The sequence below is a fragment of the Felis catus genome, chromosome D3 (assembly GCF_018350175.1).
Source record: "Felis catus isolate Fca126 chromosome D3, F.catus_Fca126_mat1.0, whole genome shotgun sequence".
Classification (NCBI taxonomy): domain Eukaryota; kingdom Metazoa; phylum Chordata; class Mammalia; order Carnivora; family Felidae; genus Felis; species Felis catus.
In genome coordinates, this window is record NC_058379.1 from 37110129 (window position 1) to 37123211 (window position 13083).

General features: G+C 38.9%; 1 protein-coding gene across 3 annotated transcripts in view; it reads left to right on the top strand.

Annotated features, from left to right (window-relative positions):
- The window catches only part of LAMA1 (laminin subunit alpha 1), a 168830-nt gene that overhangs the window by 55072 nt on the left and 100675 nt on the right, over positions 1-13083 (top strand). For all 3 annotated transcript variants that reach the window (XM_019814998.3, XM_045041274.1, XM_023241765.2), the window contains exons 4-7: positions 3615-3857; positions 4760-4939; positions 7436-7525; positions 11285-11402. In XM_019814998.3, coding sequence (XP_019670557.2) covers positions 3615-3857; positions 4760-4939; positions 7436-7525; positions 11285-11402 — 631 coding nt within the window. The remainder of the gene's footprint in view (positions 1-3614; positions 3858-4759; positions 4940-7435; positions 7526-11284; positions 11403-13083) is intronic.

The following is a 13083-nucleotide window of genomic DNA, read 5'->3' on the forward strand; positions in this document are numbered from 1 at the left end:
TGTCTTTGTGAATTTCCTTTCCTTCTATCCCTCTCAAATGGGCTGCCCCATCACACTGTCTCACTGGGCACCTCCATTTTTTAAAGTCTAGTTTAACATAGTCACCAGTGGTGAAGGATCAAGGTTCCATGATCATGGAGTTCTACTCCTATGATGGAAATATTTGCAAAAGCAACTGGATAGGTAATGAGTAAAGAGGAAGATATTCTCCCTTCAATTAGTTTGGGTGTTGCTCTGAAAACCAGTAGAAGACAAATACCATATGATTTCACTCATATGTGGAATTTAAGAAACAATATATGGGGATGGGGGGCGGGGGGAGAGAAGAGAGGGAACCAAACCACAAGAGACTCTTAAGGATAGACAACAAACCAAGGGTTGGTGGAGGAAAGAAGGTGGGGGATGGGCTGGCTGGGTGATGGGTATTGTTATGGTGGGTGTGGTATGTAAGTGATGAATCATTGAGTTCTACTCTTGAAACCAATATGGTATTGTATGTTAACTAACTAAAGTTTAAATTAAAAAAAAAAAAAGAAAAGAAAAACAGGAGGAACCTATGAAGGCAGAAGTCTGTCAGGATGCTCCGGGAGAGCGCTGGATCTCTGAGAAGCTGGAAGTAGCCCGCCACCAAGCTGTGTAACAAACTCTGGATGTATTTCAGGACTAGTTCTAGAGGAGACAGTAAGATTTATTGGCAAGGACTTCTCAGAAGGGTTCGGTATTTCAGTAACATTAAAATATAGTAAGTCAGGGGAGCATTACATAAATAATGAAATATATGAATTATAAAATTGGGGGAAAGGGTTCTTTGCAATCACCACAAATAAAAATCATGAAGTTGTGTTCATGGGTGAGTTTTCTGGAGATGTTTACGCCAGGACAAAATCGTCTTTGCATCATTTTAATGTTTAAAGGTGGTCTTTATTGATCAAAATGGTTCTAGATTTGTCAACATAGCCTGTTCAGTTCCTGTTCCAAGCATGAATAGCAGATACACAGCTCCCTGTTTTCCTCATTACTGAAACCTGAGAATATCGTTTTACTTCTACTGTGCTTTAGAAACAGTGGTTCATTTTAAAAGGAAATAGCACATGAATACGGGTCATCAAAATATCAGACACACTTCTATCACTTGCAGACTAAGCTTGGTTGGAGGATGTTTCTTGAAGGTGAATAGAGTTACTATAATGAAATAGAATTGTCTCTCCCAGAGAATGAGTCAGTAGGTGAATGTAAAATTATATGGCTTATGGTGGGTTAACATTAGGAGCTCTTGTATTCCTGGAATTGGTGAGGGCTAAGATGGAGAAGCTAAAAACAAAAACAAAAAACGCAGAGGCAGTAAGACTCAGAATAAGCAAATTATAACTTCCTTCCCAAAGCATACGCATATATATATGTACACATGCACAAATATATATACACATAAATGCTAGATGTGTGTACACATTTACATGCGTATATTACATATATATTTTAAAAATAAAAAAGATTTCACTTTGGTTTACAAAAATCACCTCTAACTATCTGGGTTACAGGAATTCTGGAGCAAATAGCAGTTTACACGGAAAAAGGCATTTTTTTGTATTGTTGCTTGCAACCCTAATCTAAGTTTACTAACAGAAGAGTGAATGCTTGCTAAAGAACAAAGGGCATAATATTTTTCCTATGTTTTCCCCAATTCAGAAAACATTCAAAATTTTGTATTCAGTTCATGGGAACTGCATTTTATAGTAAGGCTGTATTTCGGGCATCACGACAAGGCAATGAGGTCTTGGTAAGTGATGAATATCTTCAGGTAAATAGAAAGTTGACGCTGAAAACTTTGGATTCCAGAGGTGATATATGATTGGCATGTTCGACTGTCTGGAGGAGAGTTACAGGAAATGGAATCAGCATCTTTTCTGAAGCTCTGGGGCATGGAATTTATGAGGCACCTTGAGAATCAATACAGGGAAAGATCCCCTAACAGAGAAAATTTCCGTAAAACGAAAGAACTATCTTCAGAGCAAATGAATTTCCTGCCACGGCAGTGTTCCAAGAGAGGCTGGTTGGTGGAGACATGATTCCTTTTTAGTGCTGAATTTGGGGCTACATAGCTACAAGAGCCCCTTCCAAACCCAAGATTTACCTGGCCAGTCTCCTCGTCCGGCTAGTGGTCATCAGCCTCCCCGTTTCCCCTCTATTCCTCCTCTACACTTTCTAATTTTATTTCCTTTTAAATGAATAGTTTTTAATCTTTCTGAGCAGTTTTTATGCTTACAGAAAAAAGACTGTAAAGTACAGGGTCCCATATCCCCCTCATTCCTCTGCACTGTTATTCACATCTTGCATTAGTGTAAAACATTCATTTTAGCTGACGGGCCAATGTGGATATATGGTTATTAACTAAGGTCTTAATTTACATTGTTCCACTCTTTTGTGTTGCACAGTCTATGGATTTTAACACATGTATAATGATATGTGTCTGCAATTACAGTAGCATACAGAGTAGCTTTGCTGCCCTAAAAATCCTCTTGGTCTCCTAGTTATCTGTCCTTGCCCCTAGCCCCTGACAACTACTCATCTTTTTACTGCCTCTGTATTTTTACCTTCTCCAAAACACCACATTTTTGGAATTATATCGTATGTAGCCTTTTCAAATTGGCTCTTCCACTTAGCAACATGCATTTAAGGTTCCTCCATATCTTTTTGTAGTGTGAGAGCTTATTTCTTTTTATCACTGGAGATGTATCACCCTTTGTTTATTCACCAGTGGAAGTTTTCCATTCACTTACGTAAATACCAAGGAGTGCAGTTGCTGGGTTCTATGGTAAGAATATGTTTAGTTTTGTAAGAAACTGACAAACTGCATTCCAAAGCGGCCACCATTTTGCATTTCCATCAGCAATTAATGGGACTCCCTGTTGTTCCATGTCTTGTCAGCATTCAGGATTGTTCGTGCTTTGGATTTACGTCATTCAAACGGGCACACGCTTAGTGGACTGACATTCCCCCCCTCATATTCAGATGTGTTATTTCCAAATTACTATAAGAAATACACTTAAGGGGTGCCTTGGTGGCTCAGTCGGTTGAGCATCCAACTATTGATTTTGGCTCAGGTCGTGATCTCTTGTTGGATGGAGCCCCAATCAGGCTGTGTGCTGACAGCACGAAGCCTGCTTGGGATTCTCTCTCTCTCTTTTTCTCTGCCACTCCCGTTTGCAAGTGAGCGTGCGTGCTCTCTCTCTCTCTCTCTCTCTCTCTCTCTCCCTCAAAAATAAAGAAAGAAAGAAAGAAATATATTTAGGCTACTATTTATGAAATATAATGTCACTATTATCATCCAGAATCCAGATGGAAAGACACTAGAAACAAGAGCACAAGCACTGATTTAATATCAATACTGTTGATAATAATTATAATAATATAAATTTATTTGTGAGTCCTTTGTGAGTTTATTTGGAAAAGCAATGCCACCAGGAGAACATTCACAAGACATATTTCTGATCAATACTTCTATGCAATTACATTATGAGACGTTGGCGATCATCGTCTAATAGTTCTTTCAAGAGAACTGTTTTTTGTAATTGCTACTGATTCTCGTTTGAGATTTCTCAGTGTCTTCGTTTCAGGTCTTTCAAGTTGCCTACGTCATCATCAAAGCTGCTAATGCCCCTCGACCCGGAAACTGGATTTTGGAGCGTTCTCTGGATGGCACCAAGTTCAGCCCCTGGCAGTACTATGCAGTCAGTGACACGGAGTGTTTGACCCGTTACAATATCACTCCAAGACGGGGGCCGCCCACTTACAGGGCTGATGATGAAGTGATCTGCACCTCCTACTATTCCAGACTGGTGCCGCTTGAGCACGGAGAGGTACTGTGCCCACTGCAGTGACATGTGGTGTTTCACCAGAACACTCAAAATAGATCTTAGTTCAGGTTACAGAGATCTTTAACTCTCCACCTGTGTTTAAGGTATTGACTGGTGTCTGCTGATGATTGATGTCGTAACCCGTACATTTCACCGTATTGATTTCTTCCTTTCCAGGAGAGCCCCTGGTCACTCAGCTGTAACTCAATAACTGTCAGAGCATCTTTCGTGACACCAGCTCAAGAACGTTTGTGGAAATATTAAGGAGAGGACTGAAATGCCTCTAAAAGATGTAGTTTCTAGTTTTCTTTGTGGAGTTCTCCTCTTTGGTGGTGTTGAGCGTCAGAGATGGCTCACAAAGTATTTCAGCTCAGTGCTCACCACACCCAGACCGTACACACTTCATTAGAGTCAGAGTGTAATAAAAAACACACTGTTCTTTAGTGGCACCTGGCTTGATGAGATAAAACTACGAAACCCCTCCTGAGCACTCTTCACAGCAGGAACTCGGCAGCAAGCCTGCCTTGTTTCAAGAGCAGAGATTAACAGAGAAACTCTCACTCTCTCACTCTCCCAGTCTGTTCCTGGCACTTAGACTTTGTTTCAGAGAAGTCATAGCCTAATGAAACATGTTAAAATACCCTCACCACCCTGGGAGAAGGGGTTCCGTTAAGTCTTCCGGCAATCGCTGAGATGCTGGAATTCATAACGTGAAATTCATTGAAGATGTTTTGTGAGCATGGTAGTTCACAGGTAGTAATTAACGAATGCTGGATTTCTACAAGAATCTAGTTGGTTAGTTTGATTTTAGATAGTATCAGTAAAGATTACATCTTCAGGGTAAACAATCAGGGCTATATTTTTGCATGGTTAAAGTTGACATTTGTTTATTTTGATGTCTTTAGATTCATACATCGCTAATCAACGGCAGACCAAGCGCTGATGATCTCTCACCCAAGCTGTTGGAGTTTACTTCTGCACGATATATCCGCCTTCGCTTACAGCGTATCAGAACCCTCAATGCCGATCTTATGACCCTCAGCCACCGAGACCCTAAAGACCTCGATCCTATTGTTACAAGACGAGTAAGTCTATGGCAGGGCTCCTGCCCCTTGTGAAAAGTTTATTTTGTTTAAGAGAAATAGACTTTTCTTTTTGGTTGGCCTTTTCCTCGCAAATTGGCGTGTTTTTTTTTTTTTTTTTTTATTTCACTGAGGATCATTATGTATGCATTGTTTAACGTGCCACCTCTAAGCTGGGGGATGGTTCTGACCTCGTGTCCTCAAGCCCCCTCCCCCCATCCCATAATGCCATAATTTAGCGAATGTTGTTGTATTTGTTCCTCACATTCTGCTCTGGCTCCACATGTGGTCTTCAGCAAGATGTTGTTGTTTCCACTTAAAAGGAAATTTTAAAATTTGAGTTATAATTTATATTCAAGGGGAGGTACAGATTTTAAGTTACAGTAAACGTACAAGGTTTGTATGGACAAGCATTTTCAAATCCCTTGGATAAATGAGGAGTGGAATTACTGAGTTACAGGGTAGCTGTGTGTTTAGTATTAAGAAGTTGCTAAGCCTTCTGGAAAGTTGTACCATTTTGCAGACCAGCAACGTGTGAGAGTTCTGTCGCACGACACGCTGTCACAGATGTGGGTTGTCACCCATTTCCACGTCAGCCATTCTGATGTGCATATGGTGGCAGTTCCTTGTGATGTTAATTTGGATTTCCCTGACCACACATGTTGAACAGGTGCTTATTAGTATCTGATCGAATCATTTCATCTCCTTATTAGGGAGCTACAAAAGACCTTTATATATTTTGTATACCAGTCCTTTGTCAGATGTCTACACTGCAAATATCTTCTCTGTCTGGAGCTTGCTTGTTCACTTTCCCATGACATTTAACAGGTTTTAATTTTGATGAAGTCGAATTTACCATTTTTAATGTTATACCTAATGCTTTCTGTGTCCTTTCTGAAAAATAGTTTTTTATTCCGGGTTTGCCAAGATATTACCCTGTGTTCTGTCTAGTAGCTTTATAGTTTTAGCTTTTACATCTATTGTCATTTCAAATGAATGTCTGTGTTTGGTGTGAGGTAGAGGTCAAGGCTCTTTGTTTCCCCGTCTATACATACAATTATTCCAGCACCATTTGTTGAAAATACTTTCCTCCATTAAATTGTTTTGGTGCCTTGTTGAAAATTATTTGACTTTACTATTGTCTACTTCTATATCTGCACTCCATGCTGGCTTATTGATCTATTTGTCTGTCTTTAGGCTAATAATAAACTTTCTTTCCATAGTTTTTTTAGGGTAAGTCTTGAAGTCAGGTACTATAATAGCCCTAGTGAATTATTTTGTTAATATTTTTCGCTATCCTGGGTTGACTGTGTTTCCTTGTAAATTTTGGAATCAGTTCATTATTGTCAAAAGAAATCCTGCTAAGATTTTCATTGGGATTTCACTGGTTTCATAGATGAGTTTGAGAAGGATTTTGGAAGACATTTTGACAATTTTGGATCATCTGATCCATAAACATGTTATAACTGTCCACTTATCTAGGTCTTCTGTAGTTCCCCTCGGCAATGTTTTATTATTTATTTGTACATCTATTATTCAATTTATTCTTAAGAATTACACATTTTTGCATGTTAGTCTTCATAGATGGCTTTCTGAATTTTATTTTCCATTTGTTCATCGCTAGTGTATAGAAATACAGTCCATTTTTATTAATTTTCATATTAAGACATTGCTAAAGTCACATATTATTTCTAGTAGTTTTTTTTTTGTTTGTTTTAGATTTTTTTTCCTAAGTACACAATAATATCATCTACAAATAATGAGTGTTGGGTCTTACTGTACATTCTTTACACTTTTGAGTTCTTTTTCTTGTATTATTGGACTGGCTGGCACCTCCCAAAGATGTGGAATGGAAATGGTGAGAGCAGATTGTAAGAAGAAACCACTTAATCTTTCACTGCAAGCTCTTGGTTGTTCCTGGATTCCCTTTATTAGGTGGAGGAGATTCTCTTCTACTGGCTTGCCAAGTTTTTTTAATGAATGATGTTAAATTCTGTAAAATGCTTTTTGTGAATCTGTTTGAAACAATCAAATGACTTTTTTCTCCTTTATTCTATTAAGATGGTGATTTAAATTTACTGATTTTTGTGCGTTGAACTAACATGGCATTTTGGGGGAAAATCCTACTTGGTCATGAGTTATTATGCTTTGTGCAAAGTACTATATTCAGTTAGGTGGTGTTGTATTCAACGTAGCAATGTTTCTTAGGGTTTTCAGTGGTATGAGTTTTGAATATGACTGCCTGGTATGAGGTGCAGTTATAAGAATTTCTTGGTATAAGAATTTCTTTTAGACGCCTTTGGTTTTTGTTGATGAACTCATTTGAGCATTATTTGCTTAACTTGAACACAAGGATTCTTTGTACATAAAATATAATTTAAAATGTATATCTAATTATTTTTTTAGGCTACTGATAACAACTGAGCTATTTGTTGGTGAGCCCAACATTTTCTTTTAACTGAAACAGAAGAGGCCTTAATTTTTGTTTGTTTTCCTTAGTATTACTATTCAATCAAAGACATTTCTGTTGGCGGAATGTGTATTTGTTATGGCCATGCCAGTAGCTGCCCATGGGATGAAACTACAAAGGTGAGTTCTAGTATTTTACAGTGTAGTAAAACTTCCAAATAGAAGTTATAGCTATAATATTTGCCTTACTGTATTTTTTATTCAAGTCAGATGTCCAAAGGTGTAAAATCACACGGCAAAAAAAGATTTTTCAGATAATTTAACTAGTTTAATTTTTTTGCACAACTTTATTTCACTTTGTTTGGAGGATATATTTCTTTTTTGTTTGTTTGTTTTCCTACTATGTCCAGCACAAAGCAGTGTTTTTTTTTTCCCATCATGAGTGTACTCTTTATTCTCTTTCAATTATTTCACCCATCCTCTTATACCCCACCCACCTCCCCTCTGATAACCATCAGTTCGTTCTCTATAATTAAGGGTCTGATTCTTGGTTTGTCTCTCTCTTTTATTCCCTTTGCTTATTTGTTTTGTTTCTGAAATTCTACCTATAAGCGAGATTATATGGTATTTGTCTTCTTCTGGCTGTCTTATTTCACTTAGCATTATACTCTCTAGATCTATCCATGCTGTTGCAAATAGCAAGATTTCATTCTTTTTTATGGCATAATAATATTCCATTGTGTATATATATTCCATATATATATATGCAATATATATGCAAATATATTCCATATATATGCAATATATATATGCAAATATATTCCATTATATATATATTCCATATATATGCAATGTGCATATATATATATGCAATGGGATATATACACCATATCTTCTTTATTCATTCATCTATCAATAGACACTTGGCTGTTTCCATAGTTTGGCTTTTGTAAATAATGCTGCTATAAACACAGGGGTGCACATGTCCTTTTGAATTAGTGTTTTTGTGTTTGGGGGCTAAATACCCAGTAGTGCAATTACTGGGTCATAGGGTAGTTCTATTTTTAACTTTTCAAGGAAACTCCATACTGTTTTCCACAGTGGCTGCACCAGTTTGCACTCCCACCAACAGTGCAAGAGGGTTCCTTTTTCTCCACATCCTCACAAACACCTGTTGGGTTTTTACAAAATGTTTCTTTATTTTTGAGAGAGAGAAAGAGAGAAAGAAACAGAGCACAAGGGGCAGAGGGGCAGAGAGAGAGGGAGACACAAAATCTGAAACAGGCTCCAGGCTCTGAGCTATCAGCACAGAACCCTACACAGGGCTCTAGCTCGTGAACCATGAGATCATGACCTGAGTTGAAGTCGGATGCTTAACCAATTGAGCCACCCAGGCGCCCCATCGCCTGTTGTTACTTGTGTTATTCATTTTAGCCATTCTGACAGGTGTGAGATGATATCTCATTGTAGTTTTGATTTGCATTTCCCTGATGATGAGTGATGTGGAGCATCTTTTCATGTGTCTGTTGGCCATCCGGATTTCTTCTTTGGAAAAATGTCTGTTCATGTTTTCTGCCCATTTTTAAATTGGATTATTTGTTTTTCGGGTGTTAGTGGTATTAGTCTTTATATATTTTGGATACTAACCCTTTATCACATATGTCATTTGTACATATTTTCTCCCATTCAATAGGTTGCCTTTTAGTTTTGTTGTTTGTTTCCTTCACTGTGCAGAAACTTTATTTTGATTTAGTCCCAATAGTTTATTTTTGCTTTTATTTTCCTTGCCCCAGGAGACATGTCAGAGAAATTACTGCCTGTGCTCTCTCTAAGGATTTTTATGGTTTCAGGTCTCACATTTACATCTTTAATCTATTTTGTGTTTATATGTATGGTGTAAGAAAGTGGTCCAGTTTCATTCTTTTGCATGTAGCTTTTCCCAACACCATTTGTTGAAGATACTGTCTTTTTCTTATCGTATATTCATTCCTCCTTTGTCAAAGATTAATTTACCAAATAATTGTGGGTTTATTTCTTGGTTTTTAAGTCTACTCCATTGATCTGTGTGTGTATTTTTCATATCAGTACCGTACTGTTTTAATTACTGTCACTTTACAATGTAACTTGAAACCTGGAATTGTGATACCTCCAGTTTTGTTTTTCATTTTCAAGACTGCTTTGGCTGTTTGAGGTCTTGTGTGGTTCCATACAAATTGTAGAATTATTTGTTGCAATTCTATGAAAAATTCTGTTGGTATTTTGATAGGGATTGTGTTAAATCTACCCAAATTTCTTTGGATAGTATAGACATTTTGATACTAATTGTTCTTCCAACCCATGAGCATGGAATTTCCTTCCATTATTTTGCATCATCTTGAATTTGTTTCATCAGTATTTTATAGTTTTCAGAGGACAGTTCTTTCACCTCTTTGGTTGAGCTTATTCCTAGATATTTTATTGTTTTTGGTGAAGTTGTAAATGGGATCATTTTCTTTTTTTTAATGTTTACTTACTTAGAGAGAGAGAGAGAAACAGAGAGAGAGAGAGAGAGAGAGAGAAAACACATGAGTGGGGGAGGGGCAGAGAGAGAGGGAGAGAGAATCCCAAGCAGGCTCCACTCTGTCAGTGCAGAGCCCAAAGTAGGACTCGATTCCATGAACCATGAGATTATGATTTGAGCTGAAATCAAGAGTCAGACATTCAACCTGCTGAACCACCCAGTGCCCCAGTGGGATTGTTTTCTTAATTTCCCTTTCGGCTGCTTCATTATTAGTGTATAGCAATGCAACAGATTTCTGTACATTGATCTTGTATCCTGTGACTTTAATGAATTCATTGATCAGTTCTAGTATTTTTTTTGGTGGCGTTTTTAGGGCTTTCCATATACGGTATCAGGTTATCTGCAAATAGTGAGAACTTTACTTCTTCCTTTCCAATTTGGATGCCTTTTATTTATTTTATTTATCTTTTGTTTGGAAGATGTACTTCTAATTAAGTATTTGCTAGGAATTTTTTTTTGTGGTAAAATATACGTAACATACAATTTACCATTTTAACCATTTACAAGTATACAATTCAGTGGCCTTATGAGTTTTGAAGCTCTTCTCTCTATAAGACTGTCAAGCAAAAAGCCATCACAGTTATAAATTATGCTTATATTTTTTAAAAGAATGGCTTCCCTCCTCCCATTTTCTCCCTCTTCCATTTTGTGATTTTTCAAGGGAAAATCAAGTTTGCCCATGTTAGCATAATACTAAGTGAATAATTTGACACCCTGTCTTCTCTTCAACAACGTATATGAAATGACTTGTTACACCCTCCCCATCCCCACTCTGTAATTCTCTGACTCTTTTTTTTTTTTTTTCTAAATTTTTTTTTTCAACGTTTATTTACCTTTGGGACAGAGAGAGACAGAACATGAACAGGTGAGGGGCAGAGAGAGAGGGAGACACAGAATCGGAAACAGGCTCCAGGCTCTGAGCCATCAGCCCAGAGCCCGACGCGGGGCTCGAACTCACGGACCGCGAGATCGTGACCTGGCTGAAGTCGGACGCCCAACCGACTGCGCCACCCAGGCGCCCCTGTAATTCTCTGACTCTTGAATAGGATTATCCTCTTTTAAGGATGAAAACTATGAAGATCAAGATAATTATTAATAGGAACTTATAAACCCTTAACATCAGTGCATCTTACTCTGAAAACTTTGTGTTCGTGGACCCATTTTATTTTTAGCTTTGTATCCCTCCTCGCTTCTGTTTGTCACCAGGCCATGGGTGTACATTTTTCTCTAAAAATCAGATGCCACTATGCTCTGATCTAGCCACATGTCCTCTCGTGTACCATCATGCTACGTGTTTGACGGTGGTAAGTTCTTTGTAAAATAAAGTTAAAAATATACAGGTTGATTTTCAGGTGCAGTTTTGTATTCCCTGTTTCTAGAAGCTTCAGTGTCAGTGTGAACATAACACCTGTGGAGAGAGCTGCAATAGGTGTTGTCCGGGATACCACCAGCAGCCGTGGCGGCCCGGCACCATTTCTTCCGGTAACACGTGTGAAAGTAAGTCCACTGAGGATTGGAAGAATGTCGTTGTTTTCCTTCTTTTTTTTATTAAATTTTTTTTTCAACGTTTATTTATTTTTGAGACAGAGACAGAGCATGAATGGGGGAGGGTCAGAGAGAGGGAGACACAGAATCCGAAACAGGCTCCAGGCTCCAAGCTGTCAGCACAGAGCCCGACGCGGGGCTCGAACTCACGGACCGTGAGATCATGACCTGAGCTGAAGTCGGCCGCTTAACCAACTGAGCCACCAGGCGCCCCTGTTTTCCTTCTTAATATGCTTTATGCTTATATGCTTAATATGCTTAATAACTTTATGATGACCTGACATTTGTAATTAGTACATAACCCCTTTCCTTAACTCTTCAAATAGTTCCCAAAGCTACATATTACCTTAATACAACTGAGTGTTAAGGCCTACGTGTATCTTTTGGGATTTGCTGTTTTATCTAAAGTTCCCCTTCCCATATATTAATTTATTCTTCATTAATTTGGGTTTAATTTTTTTAATGTTTATTTATTTTTGAGAAAGAGACAGTGTGAGTGGGGGAGGGGCAGAGAGAGAGAAGGGAACAGAGGATCTAGAGTGGGCTCTGTGCTGAGAGCAGAAATCCCGATGTGGGACTCAAACTCGTGAACCATGAGATCATGACCTGAGCCGAAGTCAGACTCAACTGGTGGAGCCACCCAGATGCCCTTAATTTGGGTTTAATTTTAATTTTAATTTTTATTTATTTATTATTTTTTTAATTTTTTTTTTCAACGTTTATTTATTTTTGGGACAGAGAGAGACAGAGCATGAACGGGGGAGGGGCAGAGAGAGAGGGAGACACAGAATCGGAAGCAGGCTCCAGGCTCGAGCCATCAGCCCAGAGCCTGATGCAGGGCTCGAACTCGCAGATCGTGAGATCGTGACCTGAGCCGAAGTCGGACTCTTAACCGACTGAGCCACCCAGGCACTCCATTTTGGGTTTAATTTAAAAAATTTTTTTTTTCAGCGTTTTTATTTATTTTTTTGGGACAGAGAGAGACAGAGCATGAACGGGGGAGGGGCAGAGAGAGAGGGAGACACAGAATCGGAAACAGGCTCCAGGCTCTGAGCCATCAGCCCAGAGCCTGACGCGGGGCTCGAACTCATGGACCGCGAGATCGTGACCTGGCTGAAGTCGGACGCTTAACTGACTGCACCACCCAGGCACCCCAAGGGTGTAATTTTTAAATAGGCAATTTAGGGGTGCCTGGGTGGCGCAGTCGGTTAAGCGTCCGACTTCAGCCAGGTCACGATCTCGCGGTCCATGAGTTCGAGCCCCGCGTCAGGCTCTGGGCTGATGGCTCAGAGCCTGGAGCCTGTTTCCGATTCTGTGTCTCCCTCTCTCTCTGCCCCTCCCCCGTTCATGCTCTGTCTCTCTCTGTCCCAAAAAAATAAATAAAAACGCTGAAAAAAAAATTTTTTTAAATAGGCAATTTATTCACACGGTTCCAACATCTACCAATATACACAAATATGTGGTGGAAAGTATTACTTCCACCCCATCTCCAACCTTCCCACTTAAAAAATTTTTTTTAATGTTTATTTATTCTTGAGAGAGAGACAGACAGACAGACAGACAGAGCATGAGCAGGGGAGGGGCAGAGAGAGAGACACACACACAGAATTCCAAGCAGGCTCCAGGCTCTGAG